General features: G+C 41.0%; 1 protein-coding gene across 1 annotated transcript in view; it reads right to left on the bottom strand.

Moving 5' to 3' along the window:
• The window catches only part of LOC120917761 (glutamyl aminopeptidase), a 97424-nt gene that overhangs the window by 20619 nt on the left and 49056 nt on the right, over positions 1-27749 (bottom strand). The window contains exons 11-17 of the mRNA XM_040329274.1: positions 23244-23323; positions 16091-16233; positions 12143-12198; positions 8496-8646; positions 6308-6381; positions 5952-6053; positions 2802-2972 (exon numbers count right to left, since the gene is read on the bottom strand). Coding sequence (XP_040185208.1) covers positions 2802-2972; positions 5952-6053; positions 6308-6381; positions 8496-8646; positions 12143-12198; positions 16091-16233; positions 23244-23323 — 777 coding nt within the window. The remainder of the gene's footprint in view (positions 1-2801; positions 2973-5951; positions 6054-6307; positions 6382-8495; positions 8647-12142; positions 12199-16090; positions 16234-23243; positions 23324-27749) is intronic.

Genomic DNA, 27749 nt, shown 5'->3' with positions numbered 1-27749 from the left:
TCTGCTTGATGTCCGTATTGCTGTTTTACCATATTTAGGAATAAAGCTGACTCTCAGGATGTGCAGCTGTCTGGATCTTCCTCTAAAGTTGGGATCACTAGTTATCCAAAGTGGGGGAGGCAAGTGTATCAACATGTCCCAAGTTGGTGCGGTGTGAAACATAAAGTGCCATCAATGAGTACCATAAATATAAAGTGCCTCATATGTAAACCTTATACATGAGTACCATAAACATGTGTCTCTACATAGAATAGACTAGAATACAAATTAATTATCAAACATAAATTACCATCATCATCATTGCAAAGTTTATATATATATTTTTTAGTGTGTCAACATGCATGGATACCTGGCTGGATCAGGCCAATTCACAGCTAGCAGATATTTGCAAGTAAACCCTGACGTGTTAATATTAAATATTCTGCAGAGATTTTTTTATATCTTCAACACAGCTCATTACAGTAGTAACTTGAAAAAAGAAAAGGTACCCCTAGGGGCTTTGAGTTGCAGCAATGAGTAAGATAATACAGATAATGAAAATTTGTATAAAAGTATAACGTTTATTACGATTCGAATGGTATCGAGTGTAAAAAATTATCTGATAGGAATCAGGACATGAGCTCCGAAAAGGACATATAAACAAAGGCTAATACACATGAAAAACGGCCGGTAACAGTCAGTACATCATTAAAGATAATTACTATGGACGCATATTTTTACACTCAATACCATTTGAATTGTAATAAACTTCATACGGTACTTGTATACAAATTTTCATCATCTGTATTATCTTTACTCATTGCTGCAACTCAAAGCCCCCAGGGGTACCTTTTCTTTTTTCAAGTTCTATCAAGAGTGTGCAGCGTTTTTTTATACACAGAGGGTATCGCTTTCCTTTTACATTACAGTAGTAACTGGGCTAGCTGGACTAAAAGGGAAATAGCTGGGCTTAAAGTTAAAATTTCTGAAGTGCAGTCCCAACACTATATGTTAATAACTTAATTTGTTTAATCTGAACTTTTACAGTAGGTGATTAAACTCATCTGTGTCTACCCTCATTTAAAAAAAACAATTTAGGGTACACCTACCCTTTAATGGGAAAACGTTTTAATTTAATCTTTTAAGTCACCTTTTCTTTACATGTATTATTCTAATTTGGAAATAAAAAAATGAATACAGGGCGCTTCGATGACACTGTATTTGCAGAGTATCTGGGTTTACTGATAGGACACCTCAGCAGTAGCAGTGGTTACTCTCTAGGCTCTCTCTTTCTCATCAGGGCTTCATACAGAACCCTATGAACTAGAGGGGTGTCAGCTGCGTATTTTTATCAGAGAGGAACAGCAGTGGATCAAAGTATGCCCAGTTTCTGCAATGAGCAGATGCTATGGCTGTGCCGGCTGGCTGAACATGACAACCATAAAATATGCAATTGGCATAGTTCATATTTTCAGTTGACTTAACCACTTCCATTCCAGGCACTTATACACCTTCCCGCCCAGACCTATTTTCAGCTTTCAGCGCTGTTGCACTTTGAATGACAATTGTGCGGTCATGCTACACTGTACCCAAACTAAATTTGTATCATTGTGTACCCACAAATAGAGCTTTCTTTTTGTATTTGATCACCTCTGGGAATATTATTTTCTGCAAAAAAAATAAAAAAATGAACCAAAATTTAGAAAAAAAACTCATTGTAAATAAGTAAGTTTTCTCCTTCACTGATGGGCACTGATGGTACTGCACTGACGGGCACTGATAAGGCGGCATTGATGGGCACCGATGAGGTGGCACTGATGTGGTGGCATTGATGGGCACTGATGATGGGCACTAATATGCGGCACTGATGGGTGGCACAGATGGGCACTGATAGGCGGCACAGATGGGCACGGATAGGTGGCACAGATGAGAATGGATAGGCGGCACAGATGGGCACAGATAGGTGGCACATATGGGCACGGATAGGCGGCACAGATGGGCACGGATAGGTGGCACGGATAGGCAGCACAGATGGGCGCGGATAGGCGGCACAGATGGGCACGGATAGGCGGCACGGATAGGCGGCATGGATGGGCACTGATAGGTGGCACGGATGGGCATAGATGGGCACTGATGGGCGGCATGTATGTGTTGTACTAATGGATGCCAATCAGTGCCAAACAATGCCTGCCAATCAGTGATGCCCATTGTGGGCACTGATTGGCATCCATTGCGGGCACTGATTGACATCCATTATTTGTGTCATCCCTGGTGGTCTAGGGTGGCATACCTTTGTTTTACATCCCTAGTGGTCCAGTGGGCATCCCTGGTGGTCCAGTGGGCATCCTCGGGGGAGCTGTGCTGATAATCGATCAGCACAAACCCCCCCTGTCAGCGGAGTAGCCGATCGGCTCTCCTCTACTCGCGTCTGACAGACACGAGTGAGGAAAAGCCGATTACCGGCTTTTCCTGTTTACACAGTGATTAGCCGTGATTGAACATGGCTGATTACGTGGTAAAGAGTCTCAGTGAGAGACTCTTTACCTAGATCGGTGTTGCGGGGTGTCAAACTGACACCCTGCAACAACGATCACCACGATGCGTGTCCCCAGGGGCGCGCAGTGGCTTAATATCCTGAGGACGTCATACGTCCACTTAGGATTTTACAACCACTTTGCCGACGTCAATCTGTCATTGGCGGGCGGCAAGTGGTTAAAAATGTAAAAATATTTTTTTTCTATTCTACCACATATTACATTAATAAAGTACGTGAAAACAGATCTCATTTAGGAAATAAAAAAGTGTAAATATTCAAGACTAACTTATCCAGAATTGGAATGCTGTTTGCTGCTGCTAGTCCTTGAAGCAGCTTTTCCTTTTCTTGAGCCAATGGCGTTTCAAGGTATTTCTGAAACATGAAATCCCAGGACTTTTCATCATTAGCCTGCTTCATCCCATAGCGGTATACCAACTGCCTGAGATTTACTGCAATGCTGCAAAAAAAAGAATGTATAGCAATGTAATCAACCTAAATTCACTTTTTATTAAAATATGAATGTTATTTTTACATAAAAAGTAAGAATTACATTTATTATATTTTAAAGATACACATTGGGGTTCATTTCTTTTTACTGTAGCTGAGAATCTTTACTCAATAAATTGTACCTATGTTCACTTTCATTCAAGTACAGATGAGATAAATGAATATGGATTTGCTTTTCAAATGGTTGGAAACTTCAAGAGAATCTTCTTCTATTAGTACAACATTGTAAATCAGGCACATAATAATGTTCTTTGAGGGACAATAATCAATCAAAAAGTACCTAGATATCCTGGAGAGCCTACAAGACATTTCAATTTACTGTAAAAGTCAGATATGAAGGTATAAAATGTCCTAGAATATTATTTAACTCAAATGTGTTTGTTTTGTGAGATAAATACACAGATATATCTATATGCAGAATGTTTATATAATGCAAGTATATATAACTATACAATTATAATTTATAATCGGCATAATATTATTTATTTTATCTATTGTTTTTATTTTAAATGACTGCTATGTACTAACAATATTAAACTCTTTAATGTTATGTTCCACAAAAAAGAAAAAGAAAAATGCTAATAACACAATTTTACACTTCTGTCCGATGATCTGGTGTTGTACTATATTATGCTATTGTAGTCTATTCATAAAGCAGTTATTGAATGTCATCTCTATAAACAGAGGACTAAAGGCAGCATAACGTTTGTACCCCAACATGTAAGAGGCTGATACCAGTTGAAAGGCCACACATTACATAAAGTTGTAGAACACAGTATATTGTTAGGATCATTGTGAAATTAGTGATACAAAACATAGTTAAAGTGGAACTATATGTAGCAGGTACTTCTCCAGACTGATCTAATCTATTTGGGGACAGCTGTCTGCTGCAGCAGCGTGGGCTTTTTCACCCTTCACACAGACACTCAGATCTGCTTGTTTGTAAACTCCCTATTGGAACAACCTGAGCTAATCATCAGGCAGCAGCAAAGGACTGTGGGAGATGAGATAAAAAGCCAGAGGAACTAGGCCAGAGCCTTGTTTTGCCTGCACCCCATCAGAAGAGCATCCTGTACTCTATATGTGTGTGGAATTGCAGCCTACCAAGGGGCACACAGCCTGCAACTCCAGCCCAGAGGAACAGATTGTTCATGCAGCTCCAGCCCAGAGGAACAGACTGTCCATGCTAAAGAAGGACACCCTGCAACAGCTCAAGGACTGAATGCCACTGTGACACACCTGCATCTAAGATCGATCAATCTTTTAGGGGAGGACCGCTGACTGTGTACAGGATTTGGTGAGGGGGCTTTGCCCAGGAACCTTTAATGCTTTTCATAGAATACCACATCCAAATATTGTCCACAGAGCTCCTACATTGACGGTGAAGATAATTAAATGCAAAGCTTTGCTTCGAGGACATTGCCGCGGTTGCTCTTAAAGGGGACACACCACGGGTATTGAGATTATTTCACTGGGTGTGCACAAGAGGTATCGTAGGCCGGCCTGGGGTTCCCCTTTAGCCACAGCATCCCACACACACCACAAGTTGTTGGAGTCTTTTAACCTGTGCATATTGTTACTTATTGCTTTCATTGGTTGCATAGTGTTCCTGATTGTTTCTTTAAACTGTTTCAACCAAGTCCTGGGTACTTACACAGGTCCTGACTGACTAATGGTACCCTGAATTTTACTTTTCTTCAAGTAAACTACAAGAAGAACTGTGCTGTGTATTCCTGCTGAGTTATTCCATTAATCACATTGCTAGGTGTGTCAGAGGGGCTAGGACAGTTCATTGGGGTTGAAAGGCAGAGCAACATACTGAAAAAACAAAAGCAGCTCCCTTGGGGGTTTGCTACATATAGGAAAGACTTTTTTTTTTTTTAATTTTGAATAGAACAAGGCAAAACTCTGTCAGATTTTTTCTTACCATCTGTGTACAATCGCAGTGATTTCCCTTCACTTCCTGTCGCATAGCCAAACTGGAAGTGAAAAGAAATCCCTGCAAATTAAGAGAATTCCTTGGGGACCCCCAGGTCACCAGAACTAATGCCCCAATTAGAAGATGTGTTCCAAAGCCAGGCTGTGTGCATCCATAGACACACACAGCATGGCAAGCCACACCCCTCCTATCTCCTCACACAAGTTTAACTGACAGCAGCTGGAGCCTATGGCTCACGATGCACTGGGTGTCTCCTGTGAGACCATGAAGTGAGAGAAACAGTACTGCAACAGTGGGAGGAGTCGGGTAAGTGTTTAGAGATGGAGGGTAGGATAGGAAGTTGGTTTATTTTTTACCATAATGCAGAGAATTAAGGTAAAAAAATTACTCTAGATCCATTTAAAAAAATGGGTGAGCTCCTACTTGCTGTTGAATCTTACGCTTTGCTGCCAAAAGCCTCATACACACGGTAGGACTTCAAAAAACTTTTCTGTGGATTTTTGTTTGAAGGGCGTTGGCCGGGAACACCCATAGCATACACATGACAGGACTTTTTTTGCAAACTTTCCCAAAATCACATGATTTTTCTGCTCTTTACCGCCACCCTTTGGTCAACTTCTGATATTGTTGGTTGATTTTAACATTGGTTCTGGGCATGCGTGTTTCTACTTTGGACTACAGTCCGATGCATTTCTGTACACAATAGGACTTTTGTTGCTGAAACGTTTGCCCGTTTGCAGAGTGAACTTTTGTCCGATGAAAACTGAAAAAAGTTTGTCCGATGAAGCATACACACGGTAGGATTTTTTGGAAAACCTGCTGATTTTGAAGTTTGTTGTCAAAAAGTCCTACCGTGTGTATGGTGCTTTCTGATTTCTGCCTGTGTTTTTAGAAGCCTCAAATAAGGATATGATTGTCAATCCCCATGTAAAACTTAGTGCGGGTTTCATGAACTTGGTCTAAAAAGCTTAGAAAAAAAATCTCCATTACCTTTCTCCCCTTTTCCAATCATTAAAATGTAGGGATGCACTGTTCAGCGCATCAGGATCTTCCATCTTGCATGCAAGTGCCAGAACTAGAGGTCGAAGGAGCCTGAAAAGTAGTCAGACCAGATTAAAATCACATGTCATGCAGATATAGGGCTCAGCTACACAAGTGATTTTTATTTGCTTAGTGCATGAGATGAACTTCCTGTCATTATACAGTATTTGCAACACCTTGATTTGAATGTGTTGCAAATTAGATAAAAAAATGGTTAATTTTATGCTGCTAAATAGTTAGGATTATTTAAGGAAGTAAGGCTCTACAGCTTTACCAGTGTCAGTACCATAATATTTCATACTTACTTGTCTATATCAGTGCCAGTATCATTCCAACCAAGTCTGTCTGTGATTGGTTTTACTTGTTTGCGCCAATAATCCTAAAAGAAAACATACATGGTACAATTGTTTTAGGCTGTAATTCACAATCTTAATCCATGAAAAAAAAAATACTTTGTTTAGGATTTTTATTATTATAGGAAGATTGCAAATGCAAATATTCGTTTGTTAAACAAAATGTTATTGCCACTTGAGGGCCTTAATCCCTTGCTGTTAAAGAAGAATTGTAACTATAAAGAAACTTTATATGTGGCTTCCCAAAACCCCCTGTACACACATTAAACACACCTTATATGCAGGTTTTCAGCGTCAAGTGGCCTACAGCCTTCCCAGTGTGGCACAAATAGCACAATTTCTCAACTCCTCTGGCTAAGTTCACTTTTTTTTCTAAATTCCAGCTCCCCTATGTACCAGTATAGCATTAATGTACTTATTTTGCAAATATAAAACAGCTTTCTATTAATTCTACACTGGGTTACCTTACTCTCTTTGTAGCTGTTTAAACACACGGCTCCATTACTTCTGCCTTACTTCCTGGACAGACTTTAGGTCATGACACAGGAAGTAGTTGACCAGCTGAGGATAGATGATGCAGGGTGTGTGCTAATGAGATGAGCTGGTCAACTCCTTCCTGTGTCATTACCTAAAGTCTGTCCAGGAAGTAAGGCAGAAGTAATGGAGCAGTGTGTTTAACCACTTCAGCCCTGGAAGGATTTACCCCCTTGATGATCGGGGCATTTTTTTGCGATACGGCACTGTGCTAGTTGAACTGACAATTCCGCGGGCGTGCGACACTGTACCCAAATAAAATTGATGTAATTTTTCTCCCCACAAATAGAGCTTTCTTTTGGTGGTATTTGATAACCTTGGCGGTTTTAATTTTTTGTGTTATAAACAAAAAAGATTAACAATTTGAAAAAAAAAAAAAAATATTTGTACTTTCTGCTATAATACATACCCCCCCCCCCCCCAAAAAAAAAGTAGAAAAAAAAATGTCTTCGTCAATTTAGACCAATATGTATTCACCTACACATTTATAGTAAAATAAAAAACTCCCAATAAGCGTATATTGATTGGTTTGTGCAAAAGTTCGAGGGGCAGATCAACAAAGAAATTACACCGGCGTATCTATTGATACGCCGGCGTAATTTCAAAATTCCTGTGTCGTATCTTTGTTTTGAATCCTCTAGGGAATAAAACGACGGTCATTCCAACGTTTTATCTTGCACGGTATTTGCGCAATAATTTTTCAAATGCCTTTTTTTTGGAAACAAATTGTTTCATGAATTAAAAAAATAACAAAACAGTAGAGTTAAAGTCCAATTTTTTTGTAAAATATGAAAGATTATGTTACACCGAGTAAATAGATACCTAACATGTCACACTTTAAAATTGTGCACACTCATGGAATGGCGCCAAACTTCGGTACTTAAAAATCTCCATAGGTGACGCTTTGAAAAAATTGACAGGTTACCAGTTTAGAGTTACAGAGGAGGTCTAGTGCTAGAATTGTTGCACACGCTCTAACGCACGTGGCGATGCCTCACATATGTGGTTTGAACGACGTTTACATACGTGGGCGGGACTTATGTGTGCGTTCGCTTATGAGCGCGAGTTTACTTACGGGTACCCGGGCAAGACGTCATCACATCGCGCCTGGGTCCTCCGACGGTCATAGAGATGACTGGTGACCATCTGGTCACCAGTCATCTCTATGCTTCCTGCCTGCGCCAGACGATTCCTTCTCCTTGCCCCCGATGGCACGGGAGAGCCCAGGGAAGTACCGGATGGCGGTGGGAGGGGGGATGTCCCCTCCCGCCGCCTATAAGAACTATCAAGCGGCAGAACCACCGCTATGATCGTTCTTATGGTGCGTAGGATCGCCGGCTGAAGACATGTATATCTGAATGATGCCTCTAGCTGCAGGAGTGCAGGCATCATTCAGATATCCCCCGGCAAAGCCCAGGATGTCATAAGACGTCCACCCAGGATGGGAGATCCCATCTGTGGACGTCATATGCCTATTGACCGGTATTGAAGTGGTTAAGCCTCTATTAGGTATAATGACTACATTGAACTCAAGTATCACGCTCAAGTTCTAGTAGAATTCTGTATAGTAATATATTTATACATGAACGCATAGTTAAATATGTACCTGAAATTTTGGGTAGATGGTAGCGTCATTTTCCAGCATGTCATTTAGGTAGGAAAGGGCAGAATTCATTCTTTGCCAAGGCAGATAATCTTCTTCTTGCTGAAGATATTTGGTCAAGTAGAGTGAGATGTTATAGTCTAGCCTTTCAGAACTGTGTAAACATAAATACAAAATGGAATTATATTATACTGTAAAATGTGCCATTTGTTCTTTATTAACCAATGCTCATTCTGGGGCACAAATTGACGTGTTTTTTCAGCAGCAGAGCCAAACTGGTTATTATCTCCGAGAGAATCCTCTGATGAACTGAGTAATTTTAAAGTGTATCCTAAGCCATTTCTATATAATTTTGAACAGAATGTGAGCAGGTTAGAATCACTGGGCCGGATTCAAGAAGCAATTGCGCCTGTGTAACCATAGGTTACACAGCGCAATTGCTTACTTGCCCCGGCGTAATGAGTGCTCCTGATTCAGGAACCTCGTTACGCCGACTGCAGCCTAAGATCTGCGCGGCATACGGCTCTTATGCCCGCATATCTTACGCTGCATTCTTGCGGTGGACGCTAGGTGGCGTTCACGTTGTGCTCAGTGTATAGTATGCAAATTGCATACTAGCACCGATTCACAACGTTGCGCGAGCCCTGCGTATGCAATTTACGTCGTTTACGTACGACGGTTTTCGCGCAAGGCTGCCCCTATTAGCAGGGGCAGCCCATGTTACGTATACCCGTCGTTCCCGCGTCGCAAAATTCGAATTTTACATACTTTGTGTAAGTGAATCGTGAATGGCGCTGGACGCCATTCACGTTCACTTTGAAGCAAATGACGTCCTTGCGACGTCATTTGCCGCAATGCACGTCGGGAAAGTTTCCTGACGGAGCATGCACGCTACGATCGGCGCGGGAACGCGCCTAGTTTAAATGATTCCCGCCCCCTACGGGATCATTTAAATTGCGTGCTCTAGCGCCGGGCATTTTGCCCCCCCCCCCTCCCGGTTACCTAGTCTGCCGTCCGTCAATCATGCTGTCACCGCGCCATGCCTCAGTCGCGGAGGGGGGGGGGATTCGTCGGCCTGACACCCCCCAAGTGTGTGGCACCCGGTGCGGCCTGCCCCCACCGCCCCATGCTTAGTCCGCCATTGCTGCATTGCACTCTATTTGATGCTCTGGAATGGTGGGTCGGCAAACCCAGACCGAAATCTACCAGCCATCTGTCCACGATCTACTGGTAGATACTGTTTAAAAGGGTTGTAAAGGTTTGTTTTTTATTTTCTAAATAGGTTCCTTTAAGCTAGCGCATTGTTGGTTCACTTACCTTTTCTTTCGATTTCCCTTCTAAATGCTTTTTTTCTTTGTCTGAATTTCTCACTTCCTGTTTCTCCTGAGTAAGCTTGCCCCCATCATCTGAGCCGTTCTGGCTGGGGGTTAGTCAGCCAGAACAGCTTACTGAGGAAGAACAGGAAGTGAGAAATTCAGACAAAGAAAATAAACATTTAGAAGGGAAATCGAAGGAAAAGGTTAGTAAACCAACAATGCACTAGCTTAAAGATGAAGTAAACCTTTACCGTTTTTTTTTTAAATCCTGCAAGAGAAAGGCATAATGAGCTAGTATGCACAGCATACTAGCTCATTATGTGTCACTTACCTGCGATTGAAGCCCCCAAAGTCCTCCTCGGTCCCAACCACCGCCATGTCCCCTCGTCGCTATTTCCTGTTATCACCACTCCGGCGCTGTGATTGGCCGGAGGGGCGATGACGTCACTCCCGCGTATGCGCGAAAACACAGCATTAACTTCGCTAAAGCCATTCACAAAAACAGCACCGATCAGTGCACCTGCGCTGTTGTCTTTGGCGCGCATGCGCCATAGACAGTGGAGCCCGTTTTTGTGAAAATATCTCCTTAACCGTGTAGGTTAAGGAGATATTTCTTGCACCTACAGATAAACCTTAATCTAGGCTTACCTGTAGGTGCAAGTTTTAACAGTGGGTTTACAACCACTTTAAAGGAAACTATTTAGAAAATAAAAAATGGACCTTTACAACCCCTTTAACCACTTCCCTACCGACGCATTGTCAAATGACGTCGGCAGGAACCCTCCCTCGATCCGGGTGGACGTCATATGACGTCCTGTATTCCCGGCGTTCTAGGGCGCGCACCCGCGGCAACGCTTGTGACCCGGCGCGCGTGCCCGGCGGCCGCGATTGCCGGTGATCACGGCAGGAGTGTGGATCTGTGTGTGTAAACACACAGATCCACCTCCTGTCAGAGGTGAGGAGACCAATGCTGTGTTCCCAGTACAGAGGAACACACATCGGTCTCCTCCCCTTGTGAGTTCCCCCCCCCCCCACAGTTAGAACACACTATAGGGAACATTTTAACCCCTTCAGTGCCCCCTAGTGGTTAACCCCTTGCCTGCCAGTCACATTTACACAGTAATCAGTGCATATTTATAGCACTAATCACTGTATAAATGTGAATGGTCCCAAAAACGTGTCAAAAGTGTCCGATGTGTTCGCCGCAATGTCACGGTCACAATGAAAAAATCGCAGATCGCCGCCATTACTAGTAAAAAAAATTATAAAATAAAAATGCCATAAATCTATCACCTATTTTGTAGACGCTATAACTTTTGCGCAAACCAATCAATATACGATTATTGCAAATTTTTTTTACCAAAATAATGTAGAAGAATATGTATCGGCCTAAACTGAGGAAAATTTTTTTTTTTTTTTTAAATAAATTGTGATATTTATTAAATAAAAAAGTAAAAAATTGTGTTTTTTTTTAAAAAAAGTCGCTCTTCTTTTGCTTATAGCGCAAAAAATAAAAACCGCAGAGATGATCAAATACCACCAAACGAAAGCTCTATTTGTGGGGGGGAAAAAAACAAAGATTTAGTTTGGGTACAGTGTTGCATGACCACGCAATTGTCATTCAAAGTGCAACAGCGCTGAAAACTAAAAATTGGTCTGGGCAGGAAGGGGGTGAAAATGCCCTGTATGGAAGGGGTTAATACTGGTTTAAGTAGTCAACCAAAACAGTTGCCTCACTATTGAATTCTACTAGTAAAAAAAGGTCACTGGTGTGGTTATTTTGGCAGCTACTTTGCTGGTCTCTCTGACTGTCAAACAGTTATCATTTTAATGATAACCCTATACAATGGACTTTGACAAGCAGACTGGTATCCCATTTATGTGAATAATTATCAAAATTCTGAAAAGAAATTCCAGGACTGCGGTGGAATCTGTACTTTGTAACTTCTGACATGCAATTGTGAAACTAATCTGTCACTGTGACTCTCTGGGGCTTTTATCTAAACATTGACTTTGCCAGTTTAAAAATGAGTTTGCATCAACCAGTGTAGTGACTGAGGTTTCAAGTAATAGCTTTCTTGTGATGAATAGTGCATGCGAAAATAATATCATAACCGAGTGTATATGTGTTATCTATGGTTAGTTTTGGAGCTGCATGGATAGATAGGTAAGTTCAATGCCTAAATCAGCAGGCTACACATTTGACAAGAGATTTATTTCAGTGATGTGTTATATTTGATTGGAGAATCAATGACAGATGAAGTCTAATGTTTAATGCTTTTGCATGCTAAGGAAAAACAAAACGGGAGGAATAAAGGTCAGCTGTAAAATCACCTTGCTAATGCAAAGACATCATCAATTAATCCAGCTCGGTCTCCAGCACTTAATTCCTAAAACAAAAATAATCATTTAGAAAATAAAAAGGCAAAGGTTGATAGCAAAAACACACTCTTTATTGGTGACGCAGGGATCAGGCATGTCATATGTAAATAAAATTGTGGGCCAAGATAAGTTCAACCAACCTTCAGTGAGCTACATTGGGTCTACTGAGAACCACACCTACAGGAAGGCCAATTGAAGCCTTATGCCGCGTACACAGGATCGGAAATTCCGACAAGAAAACCGTGGATTTTTTTCTGATGGAATTTTGGCTCAAACTTGTATTGCATACACACGGTCACACAAAATTCTGACCATCAAGAATGCAGTGACATACAACACTACGACGAGCCGAGAAAAATGAAGTTCAATGATTTCGAGCATGCGTCGACTTGATTTCGAGCATGCATGTTTTTTTGTGCGTCAGAATTGCATACAGAAGATTGGGATTTCTGACAAGAACTTTTCCCTTTGGAAAATTTGAGAACCAGCTCTCAAATTTTTGCTGTCGGAAATTCCGACAGAAAAAGTCAGATGGGACCTACACACGGTCGCAATTTCACTGAAAGCATTAGAGCTAACTCCAGTACCTTTTTGACGGATTGATTATTGAGAATTTCTGCACAACTGCTGTAACAGGAGAGTGAAGTAAGTTTGATGAAAATGGGGGTTGTGACTGCATATTTATTTCCATGATTTCAATTGGGCTTTAACTCCAGACCAAGAATAAAGCATACTGGTTAAATCACCCCAGAGAAAAATGCCCGCAGTGATGGTGAACCTTGGCACCCCAGATGTTTTGGAACTACATTTCCCATGATGCTTATGCACTCTGCAGTGTAGCTGAGCATCATGGGAAACATAGTTCCAAAACATCTGGGGTGCCAAGGTTCGCCATCACTTCCCTAAAGCCTGGTTCATTCATTTAACCTCTCCCCATCCCGCATATAGTCAAATGACGGCCGCCCAGACATCTTTGGCTTCCCGGCCACTAGGGGGCACGCACCACCGCGTCACTTGGGAGCCAATGCGCGTGCCTGGTGGCTGCTATGTCAGCCAGGCACCCGCGATTTCCGGTTACAGAGCCACGTCCTGTCAGGGGAGAGGAGACCGATGGTATCTTCCTTGTACATAGGGACACCTATTGGTCACCTCCCTAAGTCAGTCCCTCCCCCCACAGTTAGAATCTATCCCTAGGTAACACATTTCACTCCTTGATCGCCCCAGTGTTAACCCCTTCCCTGCTAATGACAATGCTTATTGTTATTTTTTTTTTTTTTTTACCAAAAATATGTAGAAGAATACATATCGGCCTAAGCTTAGGAAAAAATAAAAATTGGATATTTATTATAGCAAAAAGTAAAAAATATTGTGTTTTTTTCAAAATTGTCAGGCTTTTTTTGTTTATAGCGCAAAAAAATAAAAACCGCAGAGGTGATCAAATACCACCAAAAGAAAGCTCTATTTGTGGGGAAAAAATGATCAACATTTCATTTTTAAATCACAGCCAGCATGTAAACTGCAAGTGCAGTGTTGTCACCAGTGTGGGAAGCAGCTGCCGCAACTTTCAGTGCATGCATCTCCTGCGTTTCTCTGTGCGGGTGGTTGCGGCTGCCGCAACAACTTTTGGTAGAGTATTCAGCAGCAAAATTATGTAAGGAAGTGTAGCCTTTAACAACTGAAGAACAGATGATGTTTAGCATGGGCTCAGCAGCCCATTCATTTGAAAATGCAGGGAAAAGGTCCCTGCTCCATTTTTTTAATCGCAGCCCGCACGGAAACTGCAAGTGTGGGAAACAGCTGCTGTGAGTGCCATTAGGATTAACAGCACCTGCTTGTATCTCCTGCATTTTTCTGTGCAGGTGGTTGCGGCTGCAGGAATAGGGTTGCCACCTCATCCCTTTAAACCCAAACACGTATGAAGTAAACAGGTTCTAAAGGATAATTTTTTGCAGATAAGGCACCAAGTGAGTTTAATTACCACCTTAATCAGCCACAGAACCTGTGCAATTCATATGTGGTCAGGTTTAAAGGGATCAGGTGGCAACCCTTTAGCCTCGTAATGTGAAAAATGGGTGCTGCGCTGATATTAACTTATAATAATATACAATAGTGCATAAGAGATCCCCTAATATTAGGCATCAAAGTGCAAATAAGTGCAAATAAACATATGACATGCAATTAAGCAGAATTAATGAATATAAGTGCCAAGTATTATAACAGTCCCGTGAAGGATCAGCATAACAACAACTCCCTTGGAAGAAAGACACACTGCACAGTCACTGTGATAAGGGAGAAAACAAATCGAATCCTGTGATGAGGGATCCTATAGCAGACAATACAAACAAACTTCACCTCTTCAATTTCCTTTTCCTTCAGCGAAACCGCTCATAAAAGGAGAGAAAGAAAACCACATGGTGCAAATAACGTTTAAGGAGATAAATAATACAGGCAATACAGCGATTGCACTCACGATACACTTGTTAGTCAAAAAGCTCAGCTGTAGAGTCAAACGCCGCTCAGTGCTTGCGATCTCCTCACTGGGACGATTCTCCCATCAATCGCGTCATGGGGAGGAGCCTAAGTGACGCGATTGATGGGAGAATCGTCCCAGTGAGGAGATCGCAAGCACTGAGTGGCGTTTGACTCTACAGCTGAGCTTTTTGACTAACAAGTGTATCGTGAGTGCAATCGCCGTATTGCCTGTATTATTTATCTCCTTAAACGTTATTTGCACCATGTGGTTTTCTTTCTCTCCTTTTATGAGCGGTTTCGCTGAAGGAAAAGGAAATTGAAGAGGTGAAGTTTGTTTGTATTGTCTGCTATAGGATCCCTCATCACAGGATTCGATTTGTTTTCTCCCTTATCACAGTGACTGTGCAGTGTGTCTTTCTTCCAAGGGAGTTGTTGTTATGCTGATCCTTCACGGGACTGTTATAATACTTGGCACTTATATTCATTAATTCTGCTTAATTGCATGTCATATGTTTATTTGCACTTATTTGCACTTTGATGCCTAATATTAGGGGATCTCTTATGCACTATTGTATATTATTATAAGTTAATATCAGCGCAGCACCCATTTTTCACATTTATTTTTTGGTTTCGTACACCCTTATGTGTTTTGCAGCTATATTATTTATTTATTTATTGTAATATTTTTTCTTGAATTATTTATTAGTAGCGCTGTAGTATCTACCTTTTACAACACTTTAGCCTTGTACACACGACTGGTTTTCCCGACGAGAAAACTGCAAGGAGAGCTTTTGGCCGGGAATCCCGGCCGTGTGTATGCTCCTTGCAGTTTTTCTGATGGGAAAACTGCCCAAAAACCGCCGGACAAAAAAAGAGAACAAGCTCTCTTTTTTGCCGCCGGGCAGTTTTTTTTCCTATGGGAAAAACTGCGATGGAGCAAACACGGCCGGCATTCCCGACCAAAGCTTCATCGCAGTTTACCTGTCGGGAAAACCGGCCGTGTGTAGGGGAAAAGACTGCCCGAGCAGGTTCTCGGCTTTCCCCTCGGGATTTCCGACGGGAACTTTTCTCGTCGGAAATCCTGCACATGTGTACGGGGCATCTGCCAGAGCAGAACCAGCACAAGTGTGAACCAGGCCTGTGTTTCTAAATTATGTAAGGAAGTGTAGCCCTTATCAACTGTAGAACAGTTTAACTCTTCAATTTATTGGTTTGAGATGTAAAGACAATGGAGTGAGGAAGCCACAAGTAGCTCAAAAAGGCTTAGCTTTGGCATGCTTGCTCTGCATAATTACTGCATTTTTAAGAGGCATAGAAATAATTAAACAAAATTTGAGAATATCCTTCCACAATATAAATGTCAATATGCATAGCAAATAAGCAATCATAATACATTGTTAAAATTCAACCCTAGATCATGTAACATACCAAATGGTTTCTCACTAACAGTGCAGCTAAATCCTGCCAAGTTTGAGTTTCATAATTTACTCGAAAAAATCCAAAGTGTTTATCGTTGATTTTGAAGAACTGTGCACCACTGCTGTTATATGGGTTTAAAGTTATGGACGCATCTAAAATACAAAGATGGATGTCAGTATGGTATTTATGATAATATACTAGACTACTATAAGGCTTGATTCACACCAATTATTAGTGCTTTTTGCAGATTTGTACTACAGCCCATTTAACATGGTTTCCTATGGAATACATTTTGTAGAGCAAATCAGCAAAATGCAAATAGCACAAAAAATGCATATGTGTGAATCAAGCTTAATAGGGGACAAATAGTATATACAATAATCAATCTTTATTATAATCAATCCTTATCCACATTCATGGTAAAAAAAAAAATCCAACAGTGTTAACCAAACAAGATTATCCAATTACAGCCAGGGCCGATCCGCCCTGTAGGCTGACTATGCAACCCACTTAGGGCCCCGCAAAGCTGCGGAGGGCCCCACCTGGTGAGAAGACATTTTCGGCCCCTTACCCCGCTTCTAAACTCGCTGGCTGCATGGGAGATGGGAGAAGAGGCAAGAACTCCCCGCGTCTCACTTTAATGTAAGATGTCATTTCCGACAGCAGAACACACCCTCCCCCCGCTTCTCAACTTTAATCTTTAATGTGACATATCACTGTCGGCAGCGCCCCCCCCCCCCCGCTTCTCAACTTTAATGTGACATGTCATTTTGCTTAGGGCCCCAGGGAGAACAGGATCGGCACTGATTACAGCTATGATACAGTATCTCTGCAAATCAAATCAGCTAGAATAAGTAAATAAACCACATTAATCTCACTTGTAAAGGCCACATATCTATGTACATGTGACATACAGGCCATTATTTTTTCCCATAACCTCCAATCTGTCTACATAAACCACCCCTCCTGAGTGTTGTGTTGAACAGCTATGGGCTTTGCAGAGATTGTTTTACATTCTTAAAAGAAGAACATTGAGTCATGATTGGATATATATAATGACAAGCCACAATAGTATCTTAGTAGAAGTAGTAGAAGTATATGTGAAGGATAGTTCCTAGCAACCAATTAGATTTCATATTACTGCAGTCAGGTGATAAAAATGTGCAATCTGATTTGGTACCATGCATGCTTTCTTTGTGCTACTTTACTACTTACAGTAAATAATACCATTTTCAAAACCCTCAGTATATGACAGTGGTTTTTTTTTGTCCAGTTACAGAAAGCTTACAACATTGGATAGCTGGTATAAAAATGTATAATGGTTGGTTCTCTTTGAAGAGATATACAAAAATGAGTGTAGCGCTAGATGGTGAAAACAAATGCATGGGAACATCTGTGCATAGAAGAAGAACACAATAGTGAAAGGAGAGTAATATTAAAATCACTCTCAGTGATAATAAATGAAGATACAGTCAGTAAAAACCTACTAAAACACACATGTGAAATGTGAAAAAAATACAAAACAAATAGAAAACAAAATGAAATAAAGGCACGGTATGGATTCACAAACAAAAAGACACCAAAGTCCAAAATAAAATCAGTTTCCAGATGTAATATTGACATGCAATCAAAAGAGGGACAATCAATTGTCTGCTGTAACTTCGAGGAATTCTCAGATGGAAAAAGTGGGGTACTCTTACCAGATAAGATGGACACACATACCATACGGCAGTGGGTCAAAAAGACTCTAAATCCTTGGTTCCTGGTGCATCAGCGCTGTAGGAATGCCACATACGATGGAGGATGGATCTCTAAATTCCAAACCATACGACAGGATCACAATGTACAACAGGCAAATGGGTCAATCCAGGAAATGGCGGTGTGAAAAGGATATTCACATCGGCCCCAATGAAAAATGGTATAGAAAATATGTCTCCATATGGTGCAGGTCAACCAAATATATAATTTATTTAGGTTGAATATCATACATCACAGTATAAGATATATAAAAAAGTGATCACAAAAATGATAAATACCCTGTATGTAAAAGCAATGTGGGAGGCAAAAAGATGCAGGCCCTGAGTCTGTTTGACAAACTGCTGTATAGTATGTGTGTCCATATTATCTGGTAAGAGTATCCAACTTTTTCCATCTGAGAATTCCTCGAAGTTACTGCAGACAATTTTTGATTGCATGTCAATATTACATCTGGAAACTGATTTTATTTTGGACTTTAGTGTCTTATTGTTTGTGAAAGCACACCGTGCCTTTATTTCATTTTGCTTTCTATTTTTTTTAATTCATTTCTTTCTTTCACATTTCACATGTTTGTAGTACAGTAGTTTTTTACTCACTGTATCTTCATTTATCATCACTAAGACCCCTGTCACACTGGGGCGGTATGCAGGCGCTATTGTGCTAAAAATTGCGCCTGCAAACCAACCTGAAACAGCGGCTGCTGTTTCTCCAGTGTGAAGGCCCGAGGCCTTTCACACTGGAGTGGTGCGCTGGCAGGACGGAGAAAAAAGTCCTGCTTTGGAGCAGTGTGTATACCGCTCCTTCACCCCTCCTGCCCATTGAAAGCAATGGGACACCGCTGCAATACCGCCGGCAAAGCTCCTCTGCAGAGGCGATATGCGGTGGTTTTTAACCCTTTTTCAGATGCTAGCAGGGCGAAATTGACAGTAAAGCGCCACTAAAAAGTGTGAAAGGGGCCAGAGAGTGATTTTAATATTACTCTCCTTTCACTATTGTGTTCTTCCCCTATGCACATATGTTCCCATGCATTTGTTTTCACTATCTAGCGCTACACTAATGTTCGTATATTGCCATTGACTTTGTTTGTTTGAGTGTAAGCAGCTTCCTTTTCACTGTTTGTTAGGTTTAGAGCAGTATTTCCCCCATTCTTACACATTCTCTTTGAAGAGACCCTGTTGCCACTAAAAGAAACCAAAGCAAAATCACCCTGTAGAGGAAGATTTTATTTACTTAAAGTGATTGTAAAGTCTTGTTTTTCCTATAAAAATAACAAACATGTTATACCTGCCTGCTCTGTGTAGTGGTTTTACACAAAGCAGCATTGTTCCTCCTCTTCTCAGGTCCATCTTCGCTGCTCCTGGCCCCTCCCTTCTGTTGAGTGCCCCCACAGCAAGCAGCTTACTATGGGGGCACACAAGCTGAACTGCAGCTCCATGTGTCAATTTAGACACAGAGCTGCGGTTTGGCCTCACCCACTCTCTCTCCTGATTGGCTAACTGATGGACAGCAGTGGAAGCTAATGGTACCACTGCTGTGTGTCAGCCAATCAGCAGTGAGAATCCCGGATAGCCGAGACACTTGTGGACATCGCTGGACAGAGATGGGGATCCGATAAGTATTAGGGGGGCCGAAGGGCGGCTGCTGCACACCAAAGGCTTTTTATCTTATTGCATAGAATGCATTAGTATAAAAAAACTTCTGGCTTTGCAACTCTTTTTTAAGCTGGCCATACACTGCTAGTTTTTATTTGTGCAGGATGGGGGAATATCCACTATTGGGACATTGTATTTTGACAGAGGCACACTCTGCTGTTAAAATATACTGATCAAAATTCAGCTGTTACCTGCTGGATTTGTTGAATTTCAGTGTATGACCTGTATGGTATCCTTATTAAAGGATAAGTTCACGATCTCTCAGGCCTCGTACACACGGCCGAGGAACTCGACGTGCCAAACACGTCGAGTTCCTCGGCCAGTTCAGCCCTGAAGCCGCCGAGGACCTCGGCGGGCCGAGAGCTCCCATAGAACAACGAGGAAATAGAGAACATGTTCTCTATTTCCTCGCCGAGGTCCTCGTCGGCTTCCTCGGCCGAAAGTGTACACACGACCAGTTTCCTCGGCAGAATTCAGCCAGAAACTCGGTCGGAAGCTGAATTCTGCCGAGGAAACTGGTCGTGTGTACGGGGCCTCACATGTTACACCCATAGGCTCCATGCACACTAGCATTTTTTTTAAGCAAAAAAACACTGGAAAAAATACTGCAGCATTTTAGTAGCGTTTAGGAGCATTTAGGAGCGTTAGTGTTTCATTAGTGTTTTTGCGGTACAAGAAAAAAAAAAAGCCTAGAAACCACTATTAGTAGTGATTTTTTCTGAAAAACGCTCCAAGAAACTCTACTCTTTTTTTTCTACTCTGATGCCGTGAACACACGATCATTTTTCGGCATGAAAAAAAAAGTCGTTTTTCAGCATGTCCAAAAAATGACGTTTTTCCAACTTCATCATTTAAAACAACGTTGCCCACACACCATTGTTTTTAAAAAATGATGAAAAAAGCACGGTGACGTACAACGCGTACGACGACACTCTAAAGGGGAAGTTCTATTGGCCTTTGGGCTGCTTTAGCTGATTCCGTGCTAGTAAAAGACGATTCGCGCTTTTCTGTCTGTTACAGCGTGATGAATGTGCTTACTCCATTATGAACGGTAGTTTTACCTAAATGAGCGCTCCCGTCTCATAACTTGCTTCTGAGCATGCGCGGGTTTAAAACGTCATTTTAGCCCACACACGATCATTTTTTACAACCCGAAAAACTAAATTAAAACGATGTTAAAAAATTCAGCATGTTAAAAAAAAATGTGTCGTTTTTCACAGGGCTGTGGAGTCGGAGTCGGAGTCGAGGAGTCGGAGTCGGGGGAAATTTTGGGTACCTGGAGTCGGAGTCGGCAAACAATGCACCGACTCCGACTCCGACTCCTACTAAATTTAGATTGGAATAAAAAAAAAAAAAAAGCAAGTTTAAATGTCCCAATTCACAAAAAGTTATAATGACTTCTCTACTGTAAGAATAAAGACCAATGCATGCAGTGCCTCACGAAACCGCAAAACGAACACGTTAAGTGACCGTGAAGAAGCGCGCTTTTCATGTGCTTCACTATATGGCACGCAACGCACAATTAGGAGCTGCAATACTTATACTTTCCATAGTGTTGTGTTCTGTTTTTACAGGGAACGCAGCGTCCATGTGTAACCTAGCCTCTCACTGATAAGGGATTAAATAAATATGTTTTTTGCAGGACTAGAGAGTGAGACACTTGTATAAGTGAAGGGAATGGAGGGCCAATAGTTCAAGACTGAAGCTGTAAACCATTGGAAAAACTGCTGTCATTTAGCTAAGGCTATAAAAACTTGTAAACTCCGATTGTTAGCTTAAACATGACTATGGGATTCTCCTAGGAAAATCATGTTTTAGAATAAATGCCCCTTCCTGGATATTAATACAGAGGAGTCGGAGTCGGAGTCGGAAGTACATAAAACTGAGGAGTCGGAGTCGGAACATTTATCTACCGACTCCACAGCCCTGGTTTTTCAGAAGCCGAAAAACAATGTGAAGCCCACACACGATCATTTTAAATGACGTTTTTAAAAACGTCGTTTTTTTTCATGCCGAAAAATGATCGTGTGTACGCGGCATTAGACACTGTTATGAGTTTAAAAAAAGCTAGTGTGCATAGAGTCTTCGGGAGCACCCCCTTGATTTCCCACGGTGACAGTGGGTGGGGGATCCGCTGCTTCAATTTAAAGATGGTGTGGCTGTACAGGACTTCGCCCACACAGCTGTACAATTCATTCACACAGATCTGTGAATGAATTAACTACACATCCCATCTTCCTCCATAGCAGATGGCTTTTAATTCTCAATGAATTGCAAGAATGCTGTTGAGCACCCTTGTAGTTCATTGACTCTTCCTGCATTTCAGTAACTGTTGGGATATCTCTGTTATGGCACCAGCTAGCTGTCATAACCCAGATATTCTCGTCTTCAGGTGGCGGTCTGATTTACGATAATTGTGGTCTCTGCGGCGGATTATCGGTGGTGGGAGAGGGCCCGCCGCTCTCCCGCACCCTCCGCTGCTTTCCGAAGCCGTTGGTAGTGGCGGAGGTGATCGGGTCCTTCTCCTTCCTGGGTATGGAGACGAGTGAGAGGAAGATGGCCTCCACCCGTCTCCATACCATAGCAGGGTGGAAGTGATGTCAAAACGTCACTTCCGCCCATAGCTCTTCAGGGGCCATTTTTTTTGTAATTTTTTCAAATTACATTTTTTTTTCTTTTTTTATTGCATTTCAGTGTAAATATAAGATCTGAGATATTTTTGACCCCAGATCTCATATTTAAGAGGACCCTTCATGCTTTTTTTCTATTACAAGGGATGTTTACATTCCTTGTAATAGGAATAAAAGTGACCCAAAATATATATATTTTTAAAACAATATAAAAATAAAGTAAAATAAATAAGAAAAAGAAAATAAGATATGAGCAGCGCCCGCATGTGAAAACAGTATTCAAATCACACATGTGTATCCCAATTCTAGCCCTAGACCTCCTCTGTAACTCAAAACATGCAACCTGTAGAATTTTTTAAACCTTGCCTATGGAGATTTTTAAGGGTAAAAGTTTGTCGCCATTCCACGAGCAGGAGCAATTTTCAAGAGTGAGTGACATGTTGGGTATCAATTTACTCAGCATAACCTTATCTTTCACAATATATAAAAAAAAGTGGGCTAACTTTACTGTTGTCTTATTTTTTAATTCAAAAAAGTGTATTTTTCCAAAAAAAGTGCGCTTGTAAGACCGCTGCGCAAATACGGTGTGACAAAAAGTATTGCAATGACTGCCATTTTATTCTCTAGGGTGTTAGAAAAAATGTATAATGTTTGGGGGTTCTAAGTAATTTTCGAGCAAAAAAAAAACAGTTTTTAACTTGTAAATAACACATCTGAAAAAGAGGCTTGGTCCTTAAGTGGTTAAATACCGCCAAAAGAAATCTCTAGTTGTGTGAAAAAAATGATAATTTTTTTTTTTGGGTACAATACATGATTGTGCAATTGCCATTCAAAGTGCTACAGCGCTGAAAGCTGAAAATTGGCCTGGGCAGAAAGGGGGTAAAATTGCCCATTTTTGACGACGTGGTTAACAATGCAGCTCCCTGCAATCTAGCTGTATCACATTACATGCAATTTTGTTAATTAGATAAAATTTCAGACATCAATAAAACAATTTCTCAATATATTAGCAGTTCGTTGGTTCCTTGATGGTTTGCTTGTAGTTACACTTGATTAGTAACCACAGCTATGTAATAAAAATCACATTCTAAGCTGAAAATAACACCTCTTCCAAAGATTTACCTGCTATATTGTACATTGAAATATTCTTCTCATCTTTATTGGAGGTTGAATAAAATGTCACTGGGATATTCCACCTGTAACTGAAATAGTACAAAAAGAACTATAATTTATGTTGTATTTAAATTTAACATATTCTTCATTTTTCGCACCTTGCAACCAACCTGTCACATCAAAAAGTGAAGAGCTCATTTTAATGTGCAAGTCCTCAGGGAATATTTGGAATTTACATATTTTGTTACCCTTATTACATTTGTTCTTAAAGGTTAAATGTATCTTTGGATTAATAATTTGTAGAAAACGCATTAAGCTGTAGTTACCACTGAGATCATAGTTTAGGAGATCAGAAATATGTGAATTCTAGTTCCTTTGGAATAATGTAGATTGAACTTTACTTAAAAGACATGCTTAAAATTCTAAAACCAAGAAAAATAATAAATTGCATCTTGTTCGTTTTTGGATCTGGTGACTATATTGGGTTTATTTTTCAGGCTTTTTATCTGTTTATCTTGCTAGTAACACACTTTGGGTTTGGTTTAATAAAACTAGACAGAGCAAAATCTAGAGCCGCTCTAAAAAAAAAAAAATTGAAGCTCACCTCCATTACTAGTAAAACAATGTAATAAAATAAAAATGCCATAAATCTTTCCTATAGTTTGTAGATGCTATAACGTTTGCGCAAACCAATCAATATTACACTTATATACGATTTTTTTTAACCAAAAATATGTAGAGGAATACATATTGGCCTAAACTGAGGATTTTTTTTTTAATTGTTACTATAGCAAAAAGAAAAAGATATGGGGGGTTATTTATGAAAGGCAAATCCACTTTGCACTACAATTGCACTGCAAGTGCATTTGAAAGTGTACTGAAAGTGCAATTGGAATTGCAGTTGCTGTAAATCTGAGGGGGGACGTGCAAGGAAAATAAAAAACATAATTTTAGCTTGAACATGATTGGATGATAAAATCAGCATTCCCCTTTTTTCAGATCTTCCCCTCAGTTCTACAGCGACTGCACTTTCAAGTGCACTTATAGTGCACTTACAAGTGCAGTTGCAGTGCACCTGACGTGCAAAGTGGATTTGCCTTTTGTAAATAACCCCCATTGTGTTTTTTTCAAAATTGTCGCTCTATTTTTGTTTATAGCGCAAAAAATAAAAACCGTAGAGGTGATCAAATACCACCAAAAGAAAACTCTATTTGTGGGAAAAAAAGGATGTCAATTTTGTTTGGGTACAACATCGCACGCACGCAGTGCCATATCGCAAAAAATGGCCCGGTCATTGGGCAGCCAAATCTTCTGGGGCTGAAGCGGTTGAAATGAAAAATGCTCACTACCTTTTCTGTATCTATGGATGAGCATCATCATCTCCCTAGCATAGGAAATACATAAGGAATATAAAATAACCACCCTCTTCATAAGATGGGTGAGGTGGTGGGGGATTTTGAATAGCAAACTTGCCAAACCAAAGGGAGTAAGGCCTCGTACACACGACCGTTTTCCGCAACAGAATCCATCAAGAAACTTGGTGGGAGAGCTTTTTTCCCGAGGAAAACGGTTGTGTGTATGTTTTTCATCAAGGAAACTGTCGAGGAACTCGATGAGAAAAAAAGAGAACAAGTTCTCTTTTTCCTCAACGGGAGTCTCAATTTCCTCGTCATGTTCCTTGTCGGGCTGGTTTTCAACGAGAAACACGATCGTGTGTATGCTAAGAAACCTGCGCATGCTCAGAATAAAGTATGAGACGGGAGCGCACCTTCGGTAAAAGTAGCGTTTGTAACAGAGATAGCACATTTGTCACGCTGTAACACTCTGAAAAGTGCAAATCGTCTCTTACCAAACTTTTACTTAACACGCAGTAACATGAGATTAGCAAAAGCAGCCCCAAGGGTTGTGCCAGTGGAATCGAACTTCCCCTGCCGTCGTATGTGTTGTACATCACCGCGTTTGAGAACGAGAAGATTTGGTTTCGACCGTGTGTACGCAAAGAAAGCTTGTCGAGTTTCTCGACAAGCCTAACAAGGAACTCGTCGTGGAAAACGATGTGTCTTTTCCGACGAGTTCCTCGGTCGTGTGAACGAGGCCTATGTTAACAAAAGTTCATTGATAGGGTGTACATATTCTTTAGTTTAATATATAAAGTGCTTCAGTCTGCAGCAACTTTCTAATGAAATAATTTGTATAGTTTAGTGTACAGCCATTCTCACTGCAGTGCATTGTTAAAATGTTACCACTCCAAGCTCATCTATTGTAGACTTTATTTTATAAATCATAGATTCAGAGGGAGTTGCAGTATATTAAAATTGTGTGAAACATTTGAATGCATGTTGATAATCTTTTTACAATGTGCTGAAATTTATTTAAGAAAGTAATAACAAAATCAGCGAGAAAACTTAGTAGATGAACATAACACCACATCTCCTATACAACCAGTACAGATTATTCATTGAGGTGAAGATCATTATGCAAGTTGCAGTAATTCATGCTTCATTGATTCTTGCATTTGCACACTTGCAAATCACTTTGCACTGTTTTGTTGAATAAGCCCAATTGTAATCAACATTTTTGGAGTTTGACTTTAGAAGTGTAATTCTGCTAGACTAATATTCGTCACAACGCATTTCTATATTCATCTATTTTGCTACCCTCTAAGATGCTTAGCATGATTATGTCATGATGATAGGAATATATAAATGATTTGACATAGCCAAGCAACAGGTTGACAGTATAGGAAAGAAACAGTTGCAACCTGGCAATGATTAATTATTAGACAGGTTGGAAAATTGTGTCTGTTTATCTTTTATTCTTCATCAATATCAAATACGCTAAAGCCATCTGTGTAAGTGCCCGTTCCCACTACCGCGACTTGGGATCCAACTTGTGTCGCCCCAAGTCGCGCGACATGAGAAATTACATTAAAGTGAATGAGAGCCATCTTAATGCACACTACTGAAGTCGCTCCGACTTCAGAAAAGGTTCCTGTACTACTTCAAGGCGACTTGTACCCATTGATTTCAATGGAAGTCGCCTCCAAAGTCGGATCCCCTTTCCTAACTGAAGCAACTTTACAGGAAGAGAAGATAGTTTTCTCACGCAAACCCCTCCCTCCCACTGATTATTGTTTGATTGGCCACTGGCAAAGTTGCCTGTCCTGAAGGCGACTTGAAGTTGCCTCGAAGTTGCCTCGAAGTTGCCTCGAAGTTGCCTTTAAGTTGCCTCAAGTTGCCTCGCAAAGTCGTGCCGACTTTCATGTGGCTGTAGTGTGAACCGGCACTAAAGGTATCCTAACATGCTGAAAGCTGAATTTGTACAAACATAATCTTTAGAGCAGTGGTCTCTAGTGGCCTTTTGCCTGCCTTTATAGGGCCATTTAGGCCCTATCAGGCCCACTAATACAAGGCAGTATTCCTTCTACACCAACAGTGGGGCATAATTTCCTACCACTGACCCCAACAATGGAGCACTATTCTTCCCACTAACACCAATGATGGGACACTATTCCTCCCACTGACACCAACTGCAAGGCCCTATTCCTCCCAATGATAGCAATGATGGGGCACTTTTTCTTCCCCTCATAACAACAATGGGGCAATATTCCTCAAACTTAACCCAACGATGGGGCATTTTTTACTCCCATTGACACCAGGGAATATGGTCTACTCCCACTGGCCACAATCTGGCCCCCTCAAAGTCTTTATGATTAAACTGGCCCTTTGTTCAGAACATTTGGAGACCCCTGCTTTAGAGGATCTCTCATTGTTCCCATAAGGAAATGTGTAGTAGTTTTGAATAACATCTCTTTATTTATTATTATATTATTGTAACACAAAAATATATATTTTTTATTAAAATTAAGAATATTTACTGCTGGTTGTTTACAGACTACATAGCTCAAGTTACACCAAGACGTGGATGATTAATCAGCAGTGACCCATCCAAGTGACTTATCCCATATGGTAGGGCTCAGTCAGAAGTTTCAATAAAATATACAGTGTCTCAAGGTGAGTATCCACTGCTGTATAGTTTATTTAGCTAATCCATAGGCTCTGGGAATCCATTGTCATGTACAGGATGTTTATTTGCAAAATAATGGTCGCATATACCAGCGGTCTGCAAACTGTGGCCCGGGGAGCGCATGTCGCCCTTTGCTTGCCTTTATTTGGCCCATGGGACATAATTACACCAACTGACACCAATGATGGAGCACCATTCCCCCTACTGACACTACTGGGCACTATTCTTATTGATAGACAATGGGGCACTATTCCTTCCATTAAAACCAATTATGGGGCACTGATGTCTGGGCATTTTCTACTCCCACTGACCACAGTCCGGCCCACCTAAAGTCTGAAGGACAGTAAACTGGTCCTTTGTTTAGAAAGTTTGGTGACCCCTGGTGTATACTGTATACCAGCCCTCAAAATTTACACTCACCTGCTCGCATTTTGCATGTGTGGGCTGCCTGGGAGCAGGGGGGGTGAGCAAGGAGAGGAGAGTCGCCGC

This window comes from Rana temporaria, chromosome 1 (genome assembly GCF_905171775.1).
Source record: "Rana temporaria chromosome 1, aRanTem1.1, whole genome shotgun sequence".
Classification (NCBI taxonomy): Eukaryota; Metazoa; Chordata; class Amphibia; order Anura; family Ranidae; genus Rana; species Rana temporaria.
This window is presented reverse-complemented; position numbering and strand designations above follow the sequence as displayed.